The sequence below is a fragment of the Bactrocera latifrons genome, unplaced genomic scaffold (genome assembly GCF_001853355.1).
Source record: "Bactrocera latifrons isolate USDA-ARS-PBARC rearing strain unplaced genomic scaffold, ASM185335v1 scaffold_169, whole genome shotgun sequence".
Taxonomy (NCBI): domain Eukaryota; kingdom Metazoa; phylum Arthropoda; class Insecta; order Diptera; family Tephritidae; genus Bactrocera; species Bactrocera latifrons.
In genome coordinates this window covers 117,556-138,516 of record NW_017535174.1, presented here as the reverse complement: position 1 = coordinate 138,516, position 20,961 = coordinate 117,556, and the positions used below count along the sequence as shown (strand labels likewise).

General features: G+C 35.9%; 1 protein-coding gene across 1 annotated transcript; it reads right to left on the bottom strand.

Annotated features, from left to right (window-relative positions):
- Positions 1-79: 79 nt before the first annotated feature.
- LOC108966672 (2-hydroxyacylsphingosine 1-beta-galactosyltransferase-like) lies at positions 80-6,173 on the bottom strand. Its single transcript, XM_018929694.1, has 4 exons — positions 5,736-6,173; positions 2,107-2,366; positions 1,443-2,034; positions 80-1,270 (listed from the first exon to the last, which is right to left on the bottom strand). Exons 1-4 carry the CDS (start codon positions 5,977-5,979, stop codon positions 792-794), a joined length of 1,575 nt encoding a protein of 524 aa, XP_018785239.1. The 5' UTR covers positions 5,980-6,173; the 3' UTR covers positions 80-791.
- Positions 6,174-20,961: the final 14,788 nt, after the last annotated feature.

Below are 20,961 nucleotides of genomic sequence, written 5' to 3'. Positions count from 1 at the left end.
AAACGGAAAAATTCATTCACGAGCTCACACAATATTTATTGAGTGTTGTGCTTTGTAAGAGTAGGAATTGACTGACCAATGACTATGCATATGTGCTTTTATTTATTTAAATAATATTTGACCGATATTCAAAGCACACTTATGCTCTCCTCTGCTCGTTTACAACCTCTCCACATGATTGCATGTGTTACAGCTAACTTACTTCATAATTAAGTAGTATTATTATATATATTAGCATGACACAAAGCACACTCTCTTATTGATAACATATTTGCCTATAAAATGAATTAAAGCTCGTTAACAAACACTTGTGTTTTGCTAAATAAAAATTAGTATTGAGATAATTAATATATCCGAGTTGACAGGCGAAAAAATGCTAGAGCTTGCAAAAGCCAACAACGTAGCACGAGATTTTATGACAACCAAAACATTGCGTGACATGACGATGAACTACACAAATGACGAAATAAGCGCACCTCGTCTTATTTTAACGTAAACCTAAATCCGTAAATAAAAAGCCAGTGTCAAGCGGAGTCGTCATCATCACTTTGACTGAATTTCAGCTATCTGACAAACAAGTGAAAACAACCAGACCACGTCAAATTTAAATATTACAACCAGTTGGAACAAAGTAAAAATCATCATTATTTTGCTTTGATACATTACGTTAAGTTATTATCACTAAAGATAGCCTAAGAGTAATGAACAGAAAATTTAAATAAAATAAGCATGAAATAATACACTTTTTCACTATTACAATCTTTGAAACATTTTTAATTAATTCTCACATTTTAGTGCGTCTTTTTCTTGATATCCTTTCGCGCAAGCGCAAATTGTAACCAACCCCATACAGAACGTATCAGCAGCAAGATCAGCAGCAAGATCAGCAGCAGCACTAAAGTAAGACCGCCAAATATGATCAACATGCTATCAATACTATGATATTGTATGAAGTTCAAATCTTGTCCCGCGCAATGTAAATGCCTTGCACCCTTATGCCTCACCACATATTCTACCCAATAGACCGCCAAGTCCAATGGATTCATCGGTTGATCGCGATATTGTGCTGATATATCCGCTACACGTTTCGTATAGCTCTCATCATTCAACATACGTTCAATGGCCGACTGGAATTTCTCTTTCGTGAAACCATTGTAATCCACACCTATACCATAGCCRCCMGTTTCAGCACGATTCATATTGAGGAACTGATCGCCAAAGATCGGTATGCCAATAAAAGGCTTGCCATGATAAATGGATTCAGTGGTACCTGTCTCTTATACACATCTAGATGTGTATAAGAGACAGCTCTTTCGTGAAACCATTGTAATCCACACCTATACCATAGCCACCAGTTTCAGCACGATTCATATTGAGGAACTGATCGCCAAAGATCGGTATGCCAATAAAAGGCTTGCCATGATAAATGGATTCAGTAGTACTGAGTAAACCGCCATGCGTAATGAAGAATTTCACATTGGGGTGTGCCAAAATGTCGTCCTGTGGAAACCATTCGCTAATATAAACATTATCCGGTTTACCTTCGAGTTTTGGATCTTCGAACTTCCAAAGCACACGCTGTTTCAAGCCACGGAATGTTTCAAGTATTGCYTTACGCTTCTCGACCGGCAAAAATTTGCTACGCACATTGGAGCCCATCGAGAAATAGATCACTCCATGTTTGGATTCATTGATGAATCGTTCCAAATCGGCTGGTAGTGGTGAGCGTTTTCGATTGATGTGCATGCCACCAACTTCGATCTGATTATGAACATAGGGACGTGAGAAGCTCAGCGAGACGTGCTGATTGAGTAGCACCAAGGCAGCATTGCGACGCACTTCGTACATATCACGTTTGTTGTTGGGAAAGTATTCCTTRTATATAGCTGCTTGTTTYGGCAAATAATATAGATCGAGCAACAGACGTTCGAAAATGCCAAATGCAAAGTTACCCACACGTTGCCACAGCGTCATGCGTTCATTGAACGGCAGCAGAGAGTTTGCCACATACGAAGGTGGGCTGGGTGAGCCGACCTGTTATGTTAGAAAGAACAGTAAAAATTTAATTAGTGTCATAGTAATTGGTATTCCATTTAGACTATCTACCATATCTGTGTTCCAGGCATGGGCGCCAAAGGTKCCTAGACCTATTAGTGGCACATTGTAATGTTCACTTAGTCCATAGAGCGCTTCAGAGAGAAAAATTTCACATATAAYMGCATCGAAGGTYTGATTACTAGCAAGKAGYGCTTTAASATTGYTYTCTTCTAGGAATATGCGGGTCATATTAAGGCCCATTTCATAGAAACCTCGCACATTTTCCACTACAGTTTTCTCAGTAGTTTTCAGAAGAGCAGATGCGGTGTCTACGAAAAATAAATGAAAATATATTTAWGGAAAATTATTTGTTTGAAGTTACCCTTTGATAACGTTTTGGTAAGAAAAAATTTCTAGTTCTATATATATACTATGTCATATTAAGTTTTTTATAAAAAAATTGTTTATGAAAGTAATTACGAAAGTTCCTAGTCAATTTCCCTACAAGCAATTATTATTTTACCCCGTTAATCATGCACGTTGATGTAAGAGTTTGCTAATCTAATTTTAARTAGTATTCTCGATTTCTGATATCCGCCACAGTTATATACTTAATTCGCAGCTCTCAACTTACGTATCATTGAGTAAGTCGCGTGCATTGCATACGATCATTTACTTAGTTGTATTATATATAATACGTTACGTAATATGCGGCTTTACCACTAAGGGCAAAAAGTAGTAAGACTTTTTAATTTAAATTTCGCATGAAAACCCATCCGTCGAAATATTTTCCTTTTTGGTTGGTATGATGTCATTAGCGATTAGTATACGCCTGTCTTTCTGAAGCACATAAAGCGCATTCGGCGACTTTCAAGGTCAGTAMAATTATTCAATATAGAAGTTCCATTAAATTTTGTGTGCGGAATCAACTTTCTGGTGCTGAAACATTCAGAATGTGGCAAAGAGTTTTCGGTGATAATTGTTTGTGGCGAAAGATCATTGGGCTTAAGAAAAGTGAAAGCACAATTCAATTTTTTCGAAAAATAGCGTCACGTTAACGTCTGAGAAGCAATGMTTTATGTTTATTAGGATGTCATGAAACATATTATTACTGGCGATGTGTCTTGGATATGTGCTCACGATCAGGAAACAGACGACCAATCGGTCGAATAATGTGGCAAAGGTGAACCGAACCTGAAAAAGCATTGACCTGCAGAATCAAGGTTATATTGACAGTTTTCWTCGATGTACTCCGAATTCATTCTGATCGACCAAGCTGCCAACAAGGTATAATATTTGAATGTTAGGCGTCGTTTACCCGTATTATTAGCTATGYGTAAAAAGGGGCTGAAATTATAGGCCGACAACTCTTGGCTTTGCACCACGATAATGCACCGCCGCATCATCATCTGATTAAACTCCTTGTGACTTCTGGCTATTCAGAAACCTCAAACGACCGCTCCGGGGAAACAGGGTGAGTCAATTGGGGACATTAAAAGTGAATCACCAGGTGCATTGAAAGCTATTGCAGAAATTGATTTTAATAACTGTTTCGAGAATTGGAAAAAACGGTGACACAATTGTATTGAGCCGAGGCGAACATYATAGATATTGAAAATAMATTAAGAATTTTAAAATTATGAGMAAAGTCTTAATAGTTTTTGGTCATAGTAGTATATATTTTTTAAGACATAAGTTTGTGTGCTGATATTAGAGCTCGGAATTTGGTCGAAAAAGAACATAAGTTCAAAAAGAATAGGTCAATATTTTAGCCACTTATTTTGATAATGATGTACAATGATGTTAAATTTATTTTAAAATGGTTAAGACGTTTCCTATACCTAACATATTATATGAATTACATCAATTAAAACATATGATTTAATCCTTTAGATCGTAAGGATTCGTCAATATGTAAGACATATGTACGTATTAGAAATACGTTGTGGATATAACTAATATGAGACAAACTAAACTAGAATGTGAGTTCATGAGCTACACTAGAACTCATTTACTTCTTTTGAATTTTGTTCTTTAGGCATGTCGGTCTTGAAAACAATTAAATTAAGCGGAATTTTTTCGATTAGCATGATGTACTTTGATACTAAATATTCATAAGTTCAGGAGTTGAAATCAGTTAGTATGTCGGATACTAATAAAAGAGCAATACGCTACACCACATACGAGTATACCCATGTATATGTACTTCAAAGATATACTTCAGATACTTTAAAGCTTACACTCGAGTGGATTGGTAGGTAAATAAAGAGGTGAGTAATATATTATTACGCCGGTATCCGAATGATTTGTTTTGAAAATGAGAGAAATCGGACAACAATTCCATCTACTTCCCATAAATTGTCGCTCCTTTAGACACCGAACATGTGTACCTCAGCTCTTACTGCACATTTTTTACCAAAAATTTTGATAAAAGTCTTAAATAAGATATTATTTTCAAAGAAAATCTTTTTATTATAATAGTGTAGCCCTAAATACAAATTAATGCAATACAAAGATTTTCGARCTTTCAGTTTACTTGTTACCGCATATCCGCTAATTAGTGAGTAAATGATTAGTTAATGAAGTTCAGAGACAGTAAAATTCTAAAAACAGTATGTCCTTGTGCTAAAAATGGATAAAATCTCGTGAATGCTTCACCTACTTTCTAAATACAGAATAAAGCTATTTTCAATTTTGCACCTCCATTTACACCGTGCATGTTGGCCAGAGTATGCSATATTTCAATGAAATTAAATACGCAAGTTTTCACGAAAATATGTGTAGATGTTAAGCGCTGAAAATGAATGAGTTCTCTGGTATTAAATTTAGATTATTTGGTCTTTTTGTTTTGTTTTACACCGTCAAACTAAAGTAATGACCGCAGTCAAATCAACTTGGTATATTAAAATGCCTCTAAAACTATTTCCCTGTGTTATGCGTTGGTTGAGTGCTAACAGACGTTATGAAACTTTTGCAAAGTCACTGATAATTTGTCATTATTCATATTTCAATATGTTTAAATACAAATAGCTATAAAATACTCCTGCACTTGAAACAACTATATATACACATAATCCAACACGATACGATAATAGATAACCGAGATAAGTACAAGTCTACGTCTAAGCTTATGTACTTATACGTGTTCATGTATGCGCAACGGTGCACAATGAATTTGTCATTTGAACATTAAAAGCAAAAACACTTGATAAAAAATAGCAAGTATATTTTATTGAATTACACAATGGTTTTAATTTGTAYGTTTTACCAAATAATACACAAGTTCTTAATGATTCGTTTAGTGCCGCTCTTCCGTAGTGGCAACGTCGTTGCTGTTGTTCTGTTTTGAATCGCCTTTGAGTAAGTTTGCCATTTTACGATTCTACCGTCCGTWACGTGGATATTTACGCAAATTGGATTTTTCTAGTAGAAACGAGTTAGCTGATCGCTCGCTTACAAAGTAGAGTAGCCAGACTCGATATTTGGTAGTAATTAAATCTTAAACTGAAATATAGTTCAAATACTCTTAACTAGGAAAGGCTGGCTGMATGCACCACAATCTATATAAATTGAGCACTGACAACATTGCTTATTGAGATGAAAAGAGAACAACTGATTTCTATGTTACGTTGTCACTACGGAAGAGCAACACGTCGGTCACAAACTGAAGCATAAGTTCTAATGTTTACAGCACTTACTTTCCATGACTGCCTTAATAGTGGGTATTTCAATGTCGACRTAATTCTCCATCGGCTTCTTTAGTGGAAATGGTGAAATGACAGTCACCTGGTGACCTCTACGCGCCAGCTCCTTCATCAGCGCTGAGCCGACGATGTGATGCGATCTGGCGCCAGTAGGCATAATCGCCAAGTAGCGGTAGGCCTGCACATTGGCGGCACACAGCAAAGCTGTGATCATTAAAATGACACTAGGAAAGTGCATTTATTTATTTGACACTCACAACAAAAGCACAATATTAACAAAGTAGAATTTATGCAAACTATTTAATGTTACTTAATTAGAATAAATGTTCTGATATTCTCGCAATATCACGGACTTAAAAACTACAAAAAACTACTATGACGCGGTCACTGCGAAATTTTCGTAATCTTAGCGAATGTTTCTCGTTTTAAGAGAGCTCACCGACTGCTCATTGTCCAAAAAAATATTCTTTTATATACTGCGCTACATATATTTGCATATTGTGTACGAATAGATTAGTATTGCATTCACAGCTGATTGTATATTTGTAAGTACTCTGTACAAAGAGAACGTATACTTGAGAAAACATACAAACATACATAATGTATGTTTTGAATGTAGCTATACTCTTCCTGCTCTTACGCAACGTTTACTGTAAAGTCGACTGTGATTGAGAGAATTAACAATTGATAGTGAGCGGAGCGGCAAAGAGTGCTATATATTAATGATGTTAGTAATCTACCCAGTAATTATACTAGAGTAATTAAACTAGTGGCTACAAAATGTGATATGACGTATTCGTCGGCACCAACACGTACATATGTGGGTAAGTACGGCTAATGTTTATCGATTGTGATGGCAGTCGCGATACCTTACTAAAGTCTGCATGTTTTAAATMTGTTTTGAGTGTTGGAAAACCACTCATAATAGTCTGCTGTAAATATTTCAYCTCAAAGTATTTTCAACCCAAAAACGATATATAAAGGGTTTTGATTTCTCTTGATTTGGAAAGCCGTATAAATTCGTTTCGCATAAAAATATGAATCTTCCTTATATAATAGAGCACCTTAATATAGACGGGCACATATAGAATTTTATTAGAAAAACATACTCTCTAAATTTTATTAAAATAACTCACACATTTGCCGCTATACATGTGTATGCGGTATAAAGTCAACTGGAAGCTCGAAAATCTCTTCATTAATAGGTATATGAGAACTAAGTAAATTATTGGACGAATAAACTCATTTTTAACTATAACTCATATACTCACCGACATTTCCGATTAAAACTTCGCAATTGAATCTTTGWGGCATTATTTAGTATCTGGGGCCTTGAATGGTTTAAGTAGGATTTGGACAATTTGCGGTCATGAGACAGTCACTCGGAGTTCAACTCGTCTCGTCATCGTGATCATTTGTATATATGAACAAAACTATTATACTCTGTAGCAACATGCTGCAAGAATATAAATATTATCGATAACCTATTTAAGAGTGGCATACAAACGATCACAAACAAATCTGACTCTCTCGTTATCGCGCTTAAGAGCGTACCTTTTTCTCTTCGTATAATGTAGTACGCTTAAGCCTGCCGGCATTAATATCTATAAGTACATGCTGAACGTAATAATTTATATTCATTTAATATCATATTCATTTTTGCCAGATCACGTTGCCCTTAAAAATATATATTTATTTAAAATTATAAGCACTGATAACAAATCAAGAAACGRAGAAATACGACAATTTATGAATAAATTATTTACATACTTAATAATTGTAAACAAGTTTTAATATTTCGGTCATTCAATACAGGTTATTGTCTACATATCTTTTACTTATATTACTCTATAATTAATGTTCCAAATTTTTATTCCCCATATTAAGATTGAGACAAAATATTCCATACTGGTTGCAGGCACTAGAGCAAACATGTTTTCTTTTTATTTATTTAAGTAAACTTTTCGGCCACAATTGCCTTAATCATTGTCTAAAAGTTTGTTGGGAGTTTATTTGATTATGTTTTTATAATCGTTGTTATATATATACGAGTATATACATACATATCTCGAGAGGGAGAGAGATTATGATAGCCGCTTTTTTAAYGGTTACATTTGAACATATGTAAATCGACGTGGTAACCTGAGTACACAGTTGATAAACCGCTTTGTTAACGATTACCTAGTTTTTTAGGTGCATGTAAACTTCAAATATCATTTGACGCCAATGCTTCTATACAACTGAATCTATCATTCGTGAATTATGATAAGGCGGTGGCGCCAATTGGAGATTCTAAGCGAMACCTGGTCCTTCTCCAATTGGTCCTTCCAACGGAGTGGAGGACTTCCTCTTCCTCTGCTTTCCCCGGCGGGTACTGCGTCGAAAACTTTCGGAGCTGAAGTGTTTTCGTTCGTTCGGACRACATGACCTAGCCAGCGTAGCYGCGTCTTTTAATTCGCTGAACTATATCAAAATCGTCGTATATCTCATACAGCTCACCGTTSCATCGAATGAAATATTCCCCGTGGCCAACGCGTAAAACACCATAAATCTTTYGCAGAACTTTTTTGTCAATATCGAAGTTATCGACGGCTTCAGAGTTATGATAGTCAACTGTGACGTGGATGCTTAGTCGCGAGTGTGATGAATATCTGGTCAGTTGTAGATATTCAAGGCTTAAAGCCACACTGATAAGKTCCAATCCCATCCCGCACCTGTTGTGGTCGCTTGTAACGTTACAAGGTAGGCAGYTTGTTTTCTCTCCACTSCGACACGGCACTCCTCGTCCACACATCCCTTGAAATGCCGTCTCACAGTTCCCTTATACCAAGTTGCTGATGAGTGCTCTCAGAGAGCAGGAGTGCAAGACGAATAGAAAACTGTTCGGCTGTCTGTTGTGATTGCGGCTACTTGACGTTGAGCCTTCCTTGCGGTTTTTGCTTTTTATATATGTATGATATATAATATAAATAAAGGCGAATAACCACATCTTAAGCACTAGTCTGAAAATATACAAATAAGAAAGAAAATGTATGCAAATTATGCGAATTCATATAAGAAGAAAGAAAGATGAATTTGAATGATTTTAAGAGACGAAGGAGGTTGACACGAAATGACAAACATTTTAGTAATAACTTTCTCCAACGTGATGGAGAATCGATCAGTAAATATGCGATACACAAAACGAACAAAGAAAAATGAACACGGCTAAAGTACAGTATGAACGAAAGCATATTTCTAGGCGTTTTATTCAGATTTCTCAAAAAAGTTGCTGAAATTGAAAATAAACAGAGGACCTAATGAAACGTAGAAAGAGTAGCAGCGCTCGGAAATGAATTGTAAAGCGAGGAAATGAGTAGAAACAAGGAAAAACGTTAATTTCGGCTGCACCGAAGCTAATATACCCTGCACAGGTGCATTTCTTTTAGTAACTATGTGTTCAGTTTGTATGGAAGCAATATGCCATAGTAATCCGACTTAAAAAATTTTGTCCAATATTACATTATTTCTATGAACAATAACTCATACCAAATTTCGTGCARATATATTATCAAATAAGGAAGTTTCCCATGCAAGCATTTGATTCCGATTATTCAGTTTCATTATTATCTTAGAAAATAACCTGKGCCAAATTTTGTGAAGATACATTGTCAATTGTAAAAGTTTTCCATACCAGAACTAGCATCCGATCGCTCAGTTTTTATGGCAGCTATATAGTATAGTGGTCCGATATCAGCAGTTCCGACAAATGAGCAGTTTCTTGAAGAGAAAATGACCGTTGCAAAATTTCAAAATGATATCTTAAAAACTGAGGGACTAGTATGTATATACGGGTCTCCGACGCTACCTTCTGGATGTTACAAACTTAGTGGCAAAATTAATATCAAGGTATAAATATGTATATGCAATAAGGGGGAAGTTTGTGCTTTCAACTTCGTGCTAACAAAAAGGCACGAGCAGCAAAGAGAATCAACAATTGTCAAAAGGAAAATTCCTTACGCACACACGCATACATATATACATATGTACATAAATACATTTTACATTTACATATACGAGTATATGTTGAAGTGCGCATAATGTCGCTTCCGCTGACAATTTTATTTATTTATTATTTCTTTCAGCATACAATTTCCATTCTTTATGAACCGGACGCAGCGCAAAATATAAAATATTTATAGATGGAACTCAAAATGTATATATATTCGATTGAATTGTCGCCCTTTCGAAAAAAAAACTCACGTGCTTTCATCTATTTGTGATTACACACCTCGAGACATTTCAATAAAGTTGCCCGAATAATTTGAAGTCAYTGTTATGAAGTAGACAAAGTGACGCACGAAAAGAGAGTAACCACGARGATATAATAAAAYATTATTATTACTCCACAARTATATATATATATAWATATAWRTATATATAYATAAGTATATGTATATAAGTATGCATATAACTTCGATGTAAATGGCTTCAAAGTAATTACTTCTGCGATGACTGCGATGTCTTTGCAAACTTGTCAGCTAAATAATACCCAATGTGGTGGCATTSAATAAAATGAGACCTTTGAATGAAATGGAAATTACTAGGTAGTGCTTAGTTAAAACAACCCATATAATTATAAGAAAAAGAAATATTTAGTTGAAATAAGCGATATCTTGAGAGACGCTGATGAATATGAAACCCCCTGAAATTGCTATGGGAGTGTTGAAAAATATTCAAACTTTGCTCAGTTGTATGAGATAACTATTTGTCTTTATGCCAAAAAAAACTTAGCAGTGATTTTGACGGGATAACGATAGACCAGAACTGTACTGATTATGACCTTTCTACGTTTCATTCGTCTCGAAACTTACGATAGCAGCTAATAGCGAACCAATAGCCATCCTATAGCGAACTTTGCTGGATTTTTGCTATTATACCTATTATATAAGTATTCACACATTTAGATTTGTATTTGTCCTAATTTCAAGATTTTGGAAAATCCACATGATCGAAAATTAACAGCAGAATTGAAGCCAATTTGTTGCTGAAAATGCAAAGAAATATCATTTCGATGTATCAACTTTGAAGTTTTTGAGTAAGTAAAAAGTGTAAGCCTCTCATTTCAGAAAAAACTGGAATGTAGAAGTGAAAAAGGCCAACTACTTTAACCTGTTTTGCAATCGCCAACAAGTTCTGGTTGCTTTCGACAGTCTCTTGCCTATTTTTGAATGTATTAAGAGGTTATTTACACTTGCACAGAATAAAACTTTATTTTGCGAACTTTTTTGTAAGATTCATTTCACTTTTAAAAAATAATAATAATTTACCGAATTTAATGTACTTTAATAATTGGCGACTCATTTTGAATACTCTTGTTCCCAATTTTTGATCTACAGAAAATATGTGTCTGGGTTATAAAAGATTTTTCTGCTTAAAATTGTCTGAGATACATAAATCAAAAGAATATTTTATTTTAATTGATGATTGCGTATAATGACCGCAGGGACTAGTCAAAATTTTGAATGGTTTTCCATAAAAACACTTCAAAAACCGAAATTGTCCAAAATCTTATTTCATCGATCAATACCTCACAAGAAAAAACAGAGGGTARAGCTCGTAGTACTTCATAAAGATGAAGGATGCTGTTCGACAACKAATTGCTTCACAATCATTTGCCGATTTTTTTACTATCACACAGGCTAAGAGCATGTAAAGCTGCCAGCAGTAAAGTAATTAGCGAGCAATGCAACAATCAAAAGTTGAAATCAAAACTCATTTAGCGAAAATATAAGCGAATTTCTCTTTAAGCGCAAGCAAGCTAATAATTTCGAAATAATAACCGCACCGCAGCACTCATACGCTCGCACACAAAAAGTCTACTATCTGCYCGTGGCTCTTATAATATGCAAAATGTTTGGCGTTACTTAGCAAATTGTGAGCGCAACCAGCGAAAATTCACATAAGAAGCGGTATGCAATTCATAATTTCCACTTAGCAAGTGCGCACATGCACCATTGCAGTACTGTGGAATGCCGGCGGTGCTACCGCGAATTCAATTTCTATTTAATTGCAAGCAACCATCACGAGAATGTTTCAAAAGATATTACGCGCCGAGCACACATCGCATGGTGAATTGTGAGAATTGTTGCGGAGACGAATGCACTGGCTGCGGCAGTCGAGGCGAACAATAACGGCAGCCTTGATGCTATGGTGTTAGCGAACAACAGGCGGTCCTGCAACATGTGCGCCGTTGTGTGACTATGTATGTGCGCGCCTGGTTGCAAGCTGGCGTTAAACACAAACGGCAAAAGGCAAGCACAATGAAAGCTGTGAATGCAATGAAGAAAAGTTGCCTGCGTTTGTGCTTAAAAAGTAGCAGTAGTAATAACATTTGAGAGGAAGAAGTTGCCTCAAAGGGAATGTTGCTCAATTTCTTTCTCTTCGCATAATTACTAATGTTGCGGYACAGCAGTGTCCTCCGAAAGAATTTAAGCCATTTAAATGATTAYCTTTCAGTAATATATGGTTTGCTGTTCGAAAACATTCACTTTAATGAGAATGGATTCAGATTTTACGAGTTTTCAAGTACCTCGATGTAAATTTKTCCCTGTTCCGGGTGTATAAAATGCAGAAGAAGGTCAATATGGCATTAGGTAATAAGCCAGATTTTCTTCTTTCAAGTGTTTCTCTCATAACCTGGTGAATTTAGCAGCAAGTAAATACATTGCTTAATAAATACATGCACACCGATCAGTATATATCATATCTGCATATATGTATATTGTAAACACATACACACCCGATGGCAATTTTTCACATTTGCTTTGCACATTAGCAACTTACTTACTTAAAAACGCTTCAGCTACAGTTTGTGCCACTGACAACAAATCACTGCCACTTTGTAACGCCTCAAAGGTTCTTCTGCTTCCCGTTCAAAGTGTCTGAATACCGATGAAGCTAAAACTGATGTTCGAGTTGACGAAGGTGCGGCGATGATAACGAGCCGGACATATGTGCGTGCGGGGACACAAAGGCAGCGAAACACTACATATACTCTAAAATTTCTCACTTATGCTGAAAACATACCGACATGTTTGTATGTATATAGGTAGGCCACAGTCTGAATAGAATGCAATGTCGAATGAAGTAGATGGCATAGTCCTAAATGACATGACTTATATGGGGACGGACCTGTTGTCTATTGCGCCAGTTTTTTTGCTGCACCGTTTTTATACTCTTGCAACATGTTGCTATGGAGTATAACAGTYTTATTCACCTAACGATTTTATGTGTCATCTAAAACTAATCCATTTATGTAGATATCATAACCATATATCTGTATATATAAATGCTCATGATGACGAGACGAGTTGAAATCCGAATGGCTGTTTGTCCGTCTATCCATGCAAGCTATAACTTGAGTAAAAATTGARATATMGTGATGAAACTTCGTAYACCTCGTGCCACCTTAAGACTAATAATTGTTTAAGGCCCAGTGTTTCTAGTTGACTATTAACCAAAAATATAATTGAAGTTCAGAAAGAATYCTTTCCTGATAGTAGTATCTATGTGTATCAAAAATGGGTTGAATTGGGTCAATACTTCCCTAAGCCGCCATAACCGAATATAATGATGTTCCAACATCCTGGTGACTTTATACAATATGTAGTGGGCAACCTGTGTGTTAYCTTAATGAAAATGAGAGAGCGTATTTTCCTTATTACAATGCCCTTCCACCCTAGCTTTGATTCTTGCACGTTGAAAGAGTATAAAATATTCGGTTGCACCCAAACTAAGTTCTTCCTTACTTGTTGTCTGTACTTTTTTGTGCTCATCACTTTTGGCAATTCGGGCATACGAAACACTTTCCCGGCGATCCTTCGACACACTGCCATCTGCATAACCCATTTTTCATAGCACTTATTTTTTGCGTAGCACAGCACTACAGCTGCTGCCTCCGCTGATATTTCCTGGCCAACTTGAGCTCTTCCCTGTTCGGTTGCGACGCTTCGCCCAACCGTTATACTTGTGTGCATATATTTGGTATGTATGAATGTATGTAGGTATGTGTGCCACTTGAATGTCGTAAACGCCCGCATATCTGCTCTGTTTTCAGCATTTCGTTTTAGTTGTTGTTGTTATACTGCAGGTGTTTGCTCTGCAGCACCCGGCCATTGAGGCCAAACATGGCGCAAAGTCAGTGCAAAAATGCAGCAACAACAACAACAATGCCACACGCGGTCTCTAGCGTCTGCAAAAGTGTTGGTAGTTTTTGCTAGCGAAATWTGGTTGATACATGTCGGTCTCCAACTAGTCAGATCCCTGCTGTGTGCAACCGTAAATTGTATCCGTTTTGGGCACATAAATTCTGCGCAAAGACCAACCAAGTTGTTTGTACTCCAAAAAAAAAAAAAAAAATAAAGCATAAAAGTGGAGAAATTTTTATTAATTTTCTAAAAAGTGGTGGTTTAAGGCTTGTAGTGCTCTTTGATTCGTTGAATTTATTAGCGGTTCTTTAGTGTATACYATATTTTTCGGTATTCGTTTTTTATGATGAAATATAAAGTAAAAAAAAATAGTCAGTAGATTTTTGTGTGCCATGTATATTCCACTTAGAGAATCTCCTTACTGTTCTAAACGGKTTTAAAAATCTTGAAAAAGTCTCCAAACTTTAAAGTTTTATTTTGTTCCGACACTATTAAGCGACAGAGTCACAATCTTTAATTGAACGTAATCAGGAATAGTGGTTAGTAAATTGAATGTGTTATACTTTCGATCTTAAGAATGATCATGAACACAGATTTGGAGCCATGTGGACTCATAGGTATGTGTAATTAAATCTGAAGTTGACTTGTTAATAAAGCGCTCAAGTTTTTTGAAGAGTGAGTTGAAATTATTCAATCATGATTATGATAGAACGATGGTCGTGGGTTTAGGCAAAATCACACATCTCCGGATCTACTCAACCAATTTCAACTAAGTCAGATTATAACATGTTTATGTTATAGTTTGAAAATGGGCAAAATCGGACTACAACCGCGCCTTCTTCCCATGTAACACCATTTGAAGTTAAATAAGATTCTTTCTCTTTCCGGTGCACAAATCAAGCATCAATCAATATATTCGGGCAAAACTTTGCACAAATAGTGCCTTTGAAGTCTACCATCTTAGATCTGAAATTGTTCGTGTATGGCTGGATCATTTGGACCATAACTGATTTAGCCTCCCGTTACCGAATATGGAGCCCCAGTGCGTGGTACTACATTTTCTCCGGAAATAACTGACTCTAATTTTTTGGACTATGGTAAAATCACTGAATTGGTAGAGGAAAGATTCCTACGCTTTTAACGAAAGACTGAAATAATTGCACTTTGGTTAGGCACTTAATTTTCATTAAAGCTACCAAGCCAAAAAAAGGTATGAAGGTGAGTTGTCTCTGAAGAAAAATGCACTTAAGCTGCATGTTGTGCTAACAATAATATAAAAGCCAAACTTACACACATACAAAACGTGCTAATGAGAAAAGAGAACCGCGGCTAAGATGGCGAGCGAGCAGAGATAAAAGCCAAAGCTTGTACTTTAGACAATATATTCGCAGCAATGCGAAAACGAATAAAAGCGGAAAATGCGAGAACAAAAGAAGTATGAAAGGTTAAAGAAGAAATGTTAGGCAAAAAATTAAAACAAATATTATTCACAATTAGGCGATGTTGTGCCCATTTCGCTTTTACTTGTAATTTCTTCGTCAGCAGTCGCGCGCGAGATAAAGCCAGTAGAAACAAAGCATCGTCGAAAAGCAACTGCAAGCGCTGTAATTGTGTTGCAGATGCATTAAGTGAGTCTGAGCTTTGCAGCTGGCGCTTTCAAGGCTAATCTCATGTACACTCACACATACACACTTATATAAAATCATTTAGTTACACACACACAAATGCGTACAATATGTATTTAAACAATGCCAGGTAAAYGCAACTACAACAAAGGTGGTAGCGCTAAGGATTGCGCTTACTTGTATGGGCTGAAAGAAATTAAAATAATTCTTAGAAAGATAACAATGTGACGCTTCTTTCTCATACAAGTTAAAAACGAATACAACGCCTTTCATGTGAATCAGCCATTCGGCTTGGCCGTGACAATTAACGGTGCAGGTTTCACTTTAATGAAACCTTTTAAAGATTTGCTGTTCGGTCGACAGCTTTGAGCGAATTACATTGTGCTACACTATGTACGATTTTCTTGTCTATTTCGACTTTAACTTCGAGAGTGTAAGATCTAAGGCTCCTCGTCGTAAACTGAACAAAATATTTCAAACATATTGATTGCATTCCTATATATTTTTCATTGCTGCTGTATTGGCTTCAGCTCTCGATGCTAGCATTAACTATTTTTTTGAGGCCAAAAATGAATCAAGGATCGTTCTGAAGTAACGGTATACCGGTGAGGCTATTTTGCATCGAACGGAACAAATGGTAGTCAGAAGGGACAAGGCCTGGTCTATAAGGCGGGTTAGAAAAAAATTTCCGTTGCCATTGTCAGTCTTGAAACAAAAAGCCGAGCGTTGCCATTATGGAAAATTAGGGTCCCCTATTTAATGCGGAATCGCTCGTTTCAATTTGATAATTTGCCAGTGACAGCGTTACCCATTAATAGTTTCACCTTAATTAGAAAATTATAATGCAGCACACCCTTCTGATCATATGACATGCAGATTATTACTTTGTGGTCATGGATATTTGCTTTGCCGTTGATTTTGCTGGTTGGACAGATATCATAAAAATATTTGTGACTTGGGTTGTCTAATTGAGTCATAACTAGTCACAATCCGATACGAAACTGAATTCTCCTTACACCTGGTATGCAAAATTGCCTTCCATTGTCCGTTGGTTTAAAATGTGCCTTATTTTGTTGCTTTTCAATGCCTTCCGCTGCTTTTAAACGTTTCAACTGGCTGCTGGACCAACTCTAAAAGGTACTGTGAGCTTTTTCTGAGCTTGCAACCTTGCCAAATCTTTATATTAATTACTCAATTATAGAAAATTAATTATCTAATTATAATATTAATTAATTTTTTTATCTCCTATGTGTTTGTTTGAGTTTCCTAGAAGTTCTGTGCCAGTCTGAGCAATTAATCAATTTTCAGGTGATGATTTTTAAAGTAGGAAAACTAATTCAATGTCAGCTTGAACACAAGGTGCCTTCTAAAGCAAACAGGATCTACATAAGTCGACTAACTAGTGCGTTAGAATCTGATATCTTTATCGATTGCCCAGTGAGAATTTAATGATATTTTATTGACTGGAAGTGAAGTTATTGTGTTTTAAGTGTCAGTATGTTTGTGTTATCGGTGTGAGAATGAGCTTCGATCAAAGAGCCAATATTAAATTTTGTTTTAAAATTGGTGAAACTTTCACCAAAGCGTTTCAATTGATAGAGCAAGTCAATGGGGTGATTGCCTATCCCGCAGAGTGCACGAGTGGTTTCAACGTTTTCAAACTAATCGTGATGGTATAAATGACGATCACCATGTGAGGCAATCAAAATCCGTGATCACCGGAAATCCCGTCGAAAGTGTGCATGAATTGATCACAAGTCAGCTGAAATCAACATTGAAATTCATGGAAATGGAATTGAACATCTCCAAAACATCGATTTATCGCATTTTGACCGAACATTGGACTTACGAAAGGTGTGTGCACGGTTTGTTCCGTACAAATTGACTGAAGACCAAAAGCAGCTCAGAATCCAACATTCGAAGGACATCATTGTGACCGGTTATTATTAGGAAAGCGTTATGCAGACGTAGACGCCATTCAAAAGGCTTGCACCGGCCAATGAGCTAAAACACTCGTCCGATATGCTTTTGAACCGTGCAAAAAGCTGTATTGAAGCAGAAGAAGACTATTTTCAATAAAATAAATTGATTTTGCCGAAAAACCATTTGTTCCGCTTTTTAGTCCTGTTTACTTTGGAAAGCATCTTGTATTCTGAAAAAACCATAAGATAAATATATATGTATAACATTAGTAAAATATATTATAAACTGTTACTTTCAGTGCTCAGATACGTGCATATGTATATAGATAGTAACAAAATTTTGCATGAAATCCAACAAACAGAAGCAAGGCGCCGTCAAAACATAAACCAAACGACAAGATATTACCAAAAGACATAAAGTTCATACTCAACCGCGCAATGAAAGTAGAAACATAAAAAGGACAAAAGCRAAATATAGATGTCACGCCCGATGTTAGATCAAGCAATTTAAGCTCTTGTAACAGCAATGCTAAGATGATTAAGTATAAAACTTTCAAAGCTAATAAAAATTCAACAATCTAAATAAATTAACACACCCAACCCAAAATGGAGACTCAAGTGGGGGCGAAAGAGTTCAAAAAGCTKTGTTGTTGTATTGGCATKCTKGTGGGTGAGTCTTYGTTGTCGTTTGCTGTTAATTTTGCGTTTCAACTCAAAAAGAAAACAATTTAATTATTGCAAAAGTTTTAACACTCATGCGTACAAATCCCTAACAAATGCCATTTTATGCCACGAACTTCACTCCAACCGCTGGCATGCTCCGCTCTCCACAGATRCTGTGCACTTTATTTGTGCGCTTGAAAGTATGCTACTACGTGTCACAAAAGCTTAAAGGGAGTGAGTTTAATGAGGGAATAAGCCCGAAAAAGGCATTCTTCAAAGTATTTTCAATTCAACGGATACTAATCCACACACATTTAATAACTTGCGCACATAATTATGTTAAGACCAGATTGAAAAAATAGAAAAGAAAAGGAATTTAAAAATTTTCGTTAGCAAATGCAAGAAGATGTGTGTGAAAAAGTATTGGCTGCCAACCCATTAACTTGAAAGTTTGCAAATTCTTGTGTGTAGGTGGTAAAATATTGAGTACTGTGTTTGCTTATCTACTAGAAGTGTGCCGTAAATGTTAAGCGAGAAAGTTTCGCACATTACATTAAGATCGTGACATGAATATCGAATATGATAACTCTTCTATGATATCATATGTCAGTGATCAATTTAAGTTATAATAGCCTTTACTGCATGCACAATTTTATTGCGCATATTTTTGGTTTTTATTTTCATTTATAATTGTTTCATTGAATGCGAAAAATAAGAAAAAACTTAATATCTTTTACACTGAAGCTAAAATACCCTTCACAGATATAAAAGACAGTTTACAATAACTGCATTTCGAACGTCGTAYGGCASCTATCTGCTATAGTGGTCTGATATCTAAAACCAGATTTTTTGTGCATCAGAAAGGACCAGCGATGACAGCTATACAAGTTGATCCTGCGTTACCTTTGGCATATGCTTTATAGCCTAATCTAACTTAACCTGTGAGTTAGGTATATGTAGTATAATTCAAAGCATCCTTCTATGAAATGTCATTGGAAATGGAGTAGAATATTTCCCCTACTTCTTAAATATGTGTTATGTTTTGCAAAAATTTATGCCACTAACACCAGGGCATTTTTTGTGGTCATCTTATGAAACCCACACTGTAAATAAACGCAATATGCAGGCTTATAGCAGGAGTTATTCCACTTTGCTCAATCTAATRTACTCTAGCTTAACACAATTTCTCACATAATACACACTTGTACATACATATGTGTGTGGGATTCGTGAAATCCTGCCCACTCATTCATTTATTAAATGTCGTGCCAACTTACAAGCTGTCTTTCCACAACAAACGTTATTTACTTTTTTGTTGTTGGTTAATTTGGACGATTTTCTTTGCATGTTTGRTTATCTGTTTTGTGAAAAACTCTGTTTATTCTTTTTGTTTTTGTTGCTTTTTGTGAACTTGTCATTTGTCGTTCGCTTTGACATGCTGATTTCAAATGTGTACTTTACTGATTCTTGTTATTGTTGAAGTTGAAATCAAGTTGCAAGTTGTTGTAGYTGTTTTTGCTTTGACTGTAGTACATAGCAGCGATTGAGCGCAATTTGTCTTTACTAATGAATTCAATTTGGCATTTTGACAAGCAATATGTAAAAAGTGAATAGAAAACAGTAAAGTTCGGAAACCTTACTTCGTAGATACACGTACACATACACAAGCACTTGCATACATATACACAGCTGATTATCATGTTGCTCTTGCTTGTATCAAACTGAAAGCAAGAAAGTGTGTTTGTGTAGGTATTGAAGTGTATATGTTTGCGTGTGTCGTGGAATTGAGGCAAGTTTGTTGGACAGTGCCATATATCACTCTTGCTGTTTACGTAAGTATTGTGTAAGTCTCCCAGCTTGAAAGTAAATTTTAATTTTGTTTATACAGAGATATGTTTTTATTTCAGGGGGAAAATTATAAGATATCCGTCATGATGTTTCATTCAATCTGCCAATACTGTTACAGGGTTTACATACAAACTTTATTTGTGGAGAAAATCGGCTATTATATCGCTTTCTGTATAACCCCGTGCAATTTTTYGAAAATTGAGATATAAGCACTAAATTATGATAAACTTGTAAAACTATAATTTGACACAGGGGATCACAGTAGCAAGGGACAACTATGGCAWAAAAAATGGGCCTGGTCCCATCTTMTAAGAGGTTTAATGTATATATGYATATCCCAACCGCTTMTTATACAATAATAAAGTCGATCAGAACAGATCCCTTTAGCAGCCCTACCGACACGATCAAAATTGCAGAAGTGCGACATTTACTATAACCAATATCTACGTTGAGCTTAAATGATGTTATGTTGAGCAAAAGTGAAATCACACTTGTTCTTAGTTTCCTTGAGAAATGACACTGCAATATTTTTCACAGGGTATTTAAGCATAAAGGTAATCATGCGTTTGTTCAATTACATTATAGTTGTGTCACATTGTTAGTATATAACCACCATATTCCAACAATTGYGCTCCACTCTCATAACCTGAATTATTAATGTGCGCACTTATGGCSACCAACTTCACTTTAGTTCGGTTCAGTACAATTCAGCCACTTATGGCGTAGCTAGGGCGCGCGCAATTAAAGGCCACAAATACAACAAAATATTTTAGTGGCAGCAACAGAGGCGGCTTTATCGCATTATATATACTATATGATACTTCGATGTAACAGCTGTTGATTTTATGTAAGGCACAAAAAGTTTTTTGTTGTTGTTTGAAAGCTGCTAATATGAGTTCGCCAATGAGTTTCAAAAAGTGGCGTGTGAAGTGTTAAATTATATTCAAACAATTATTTGTGTTATGTGTGCATT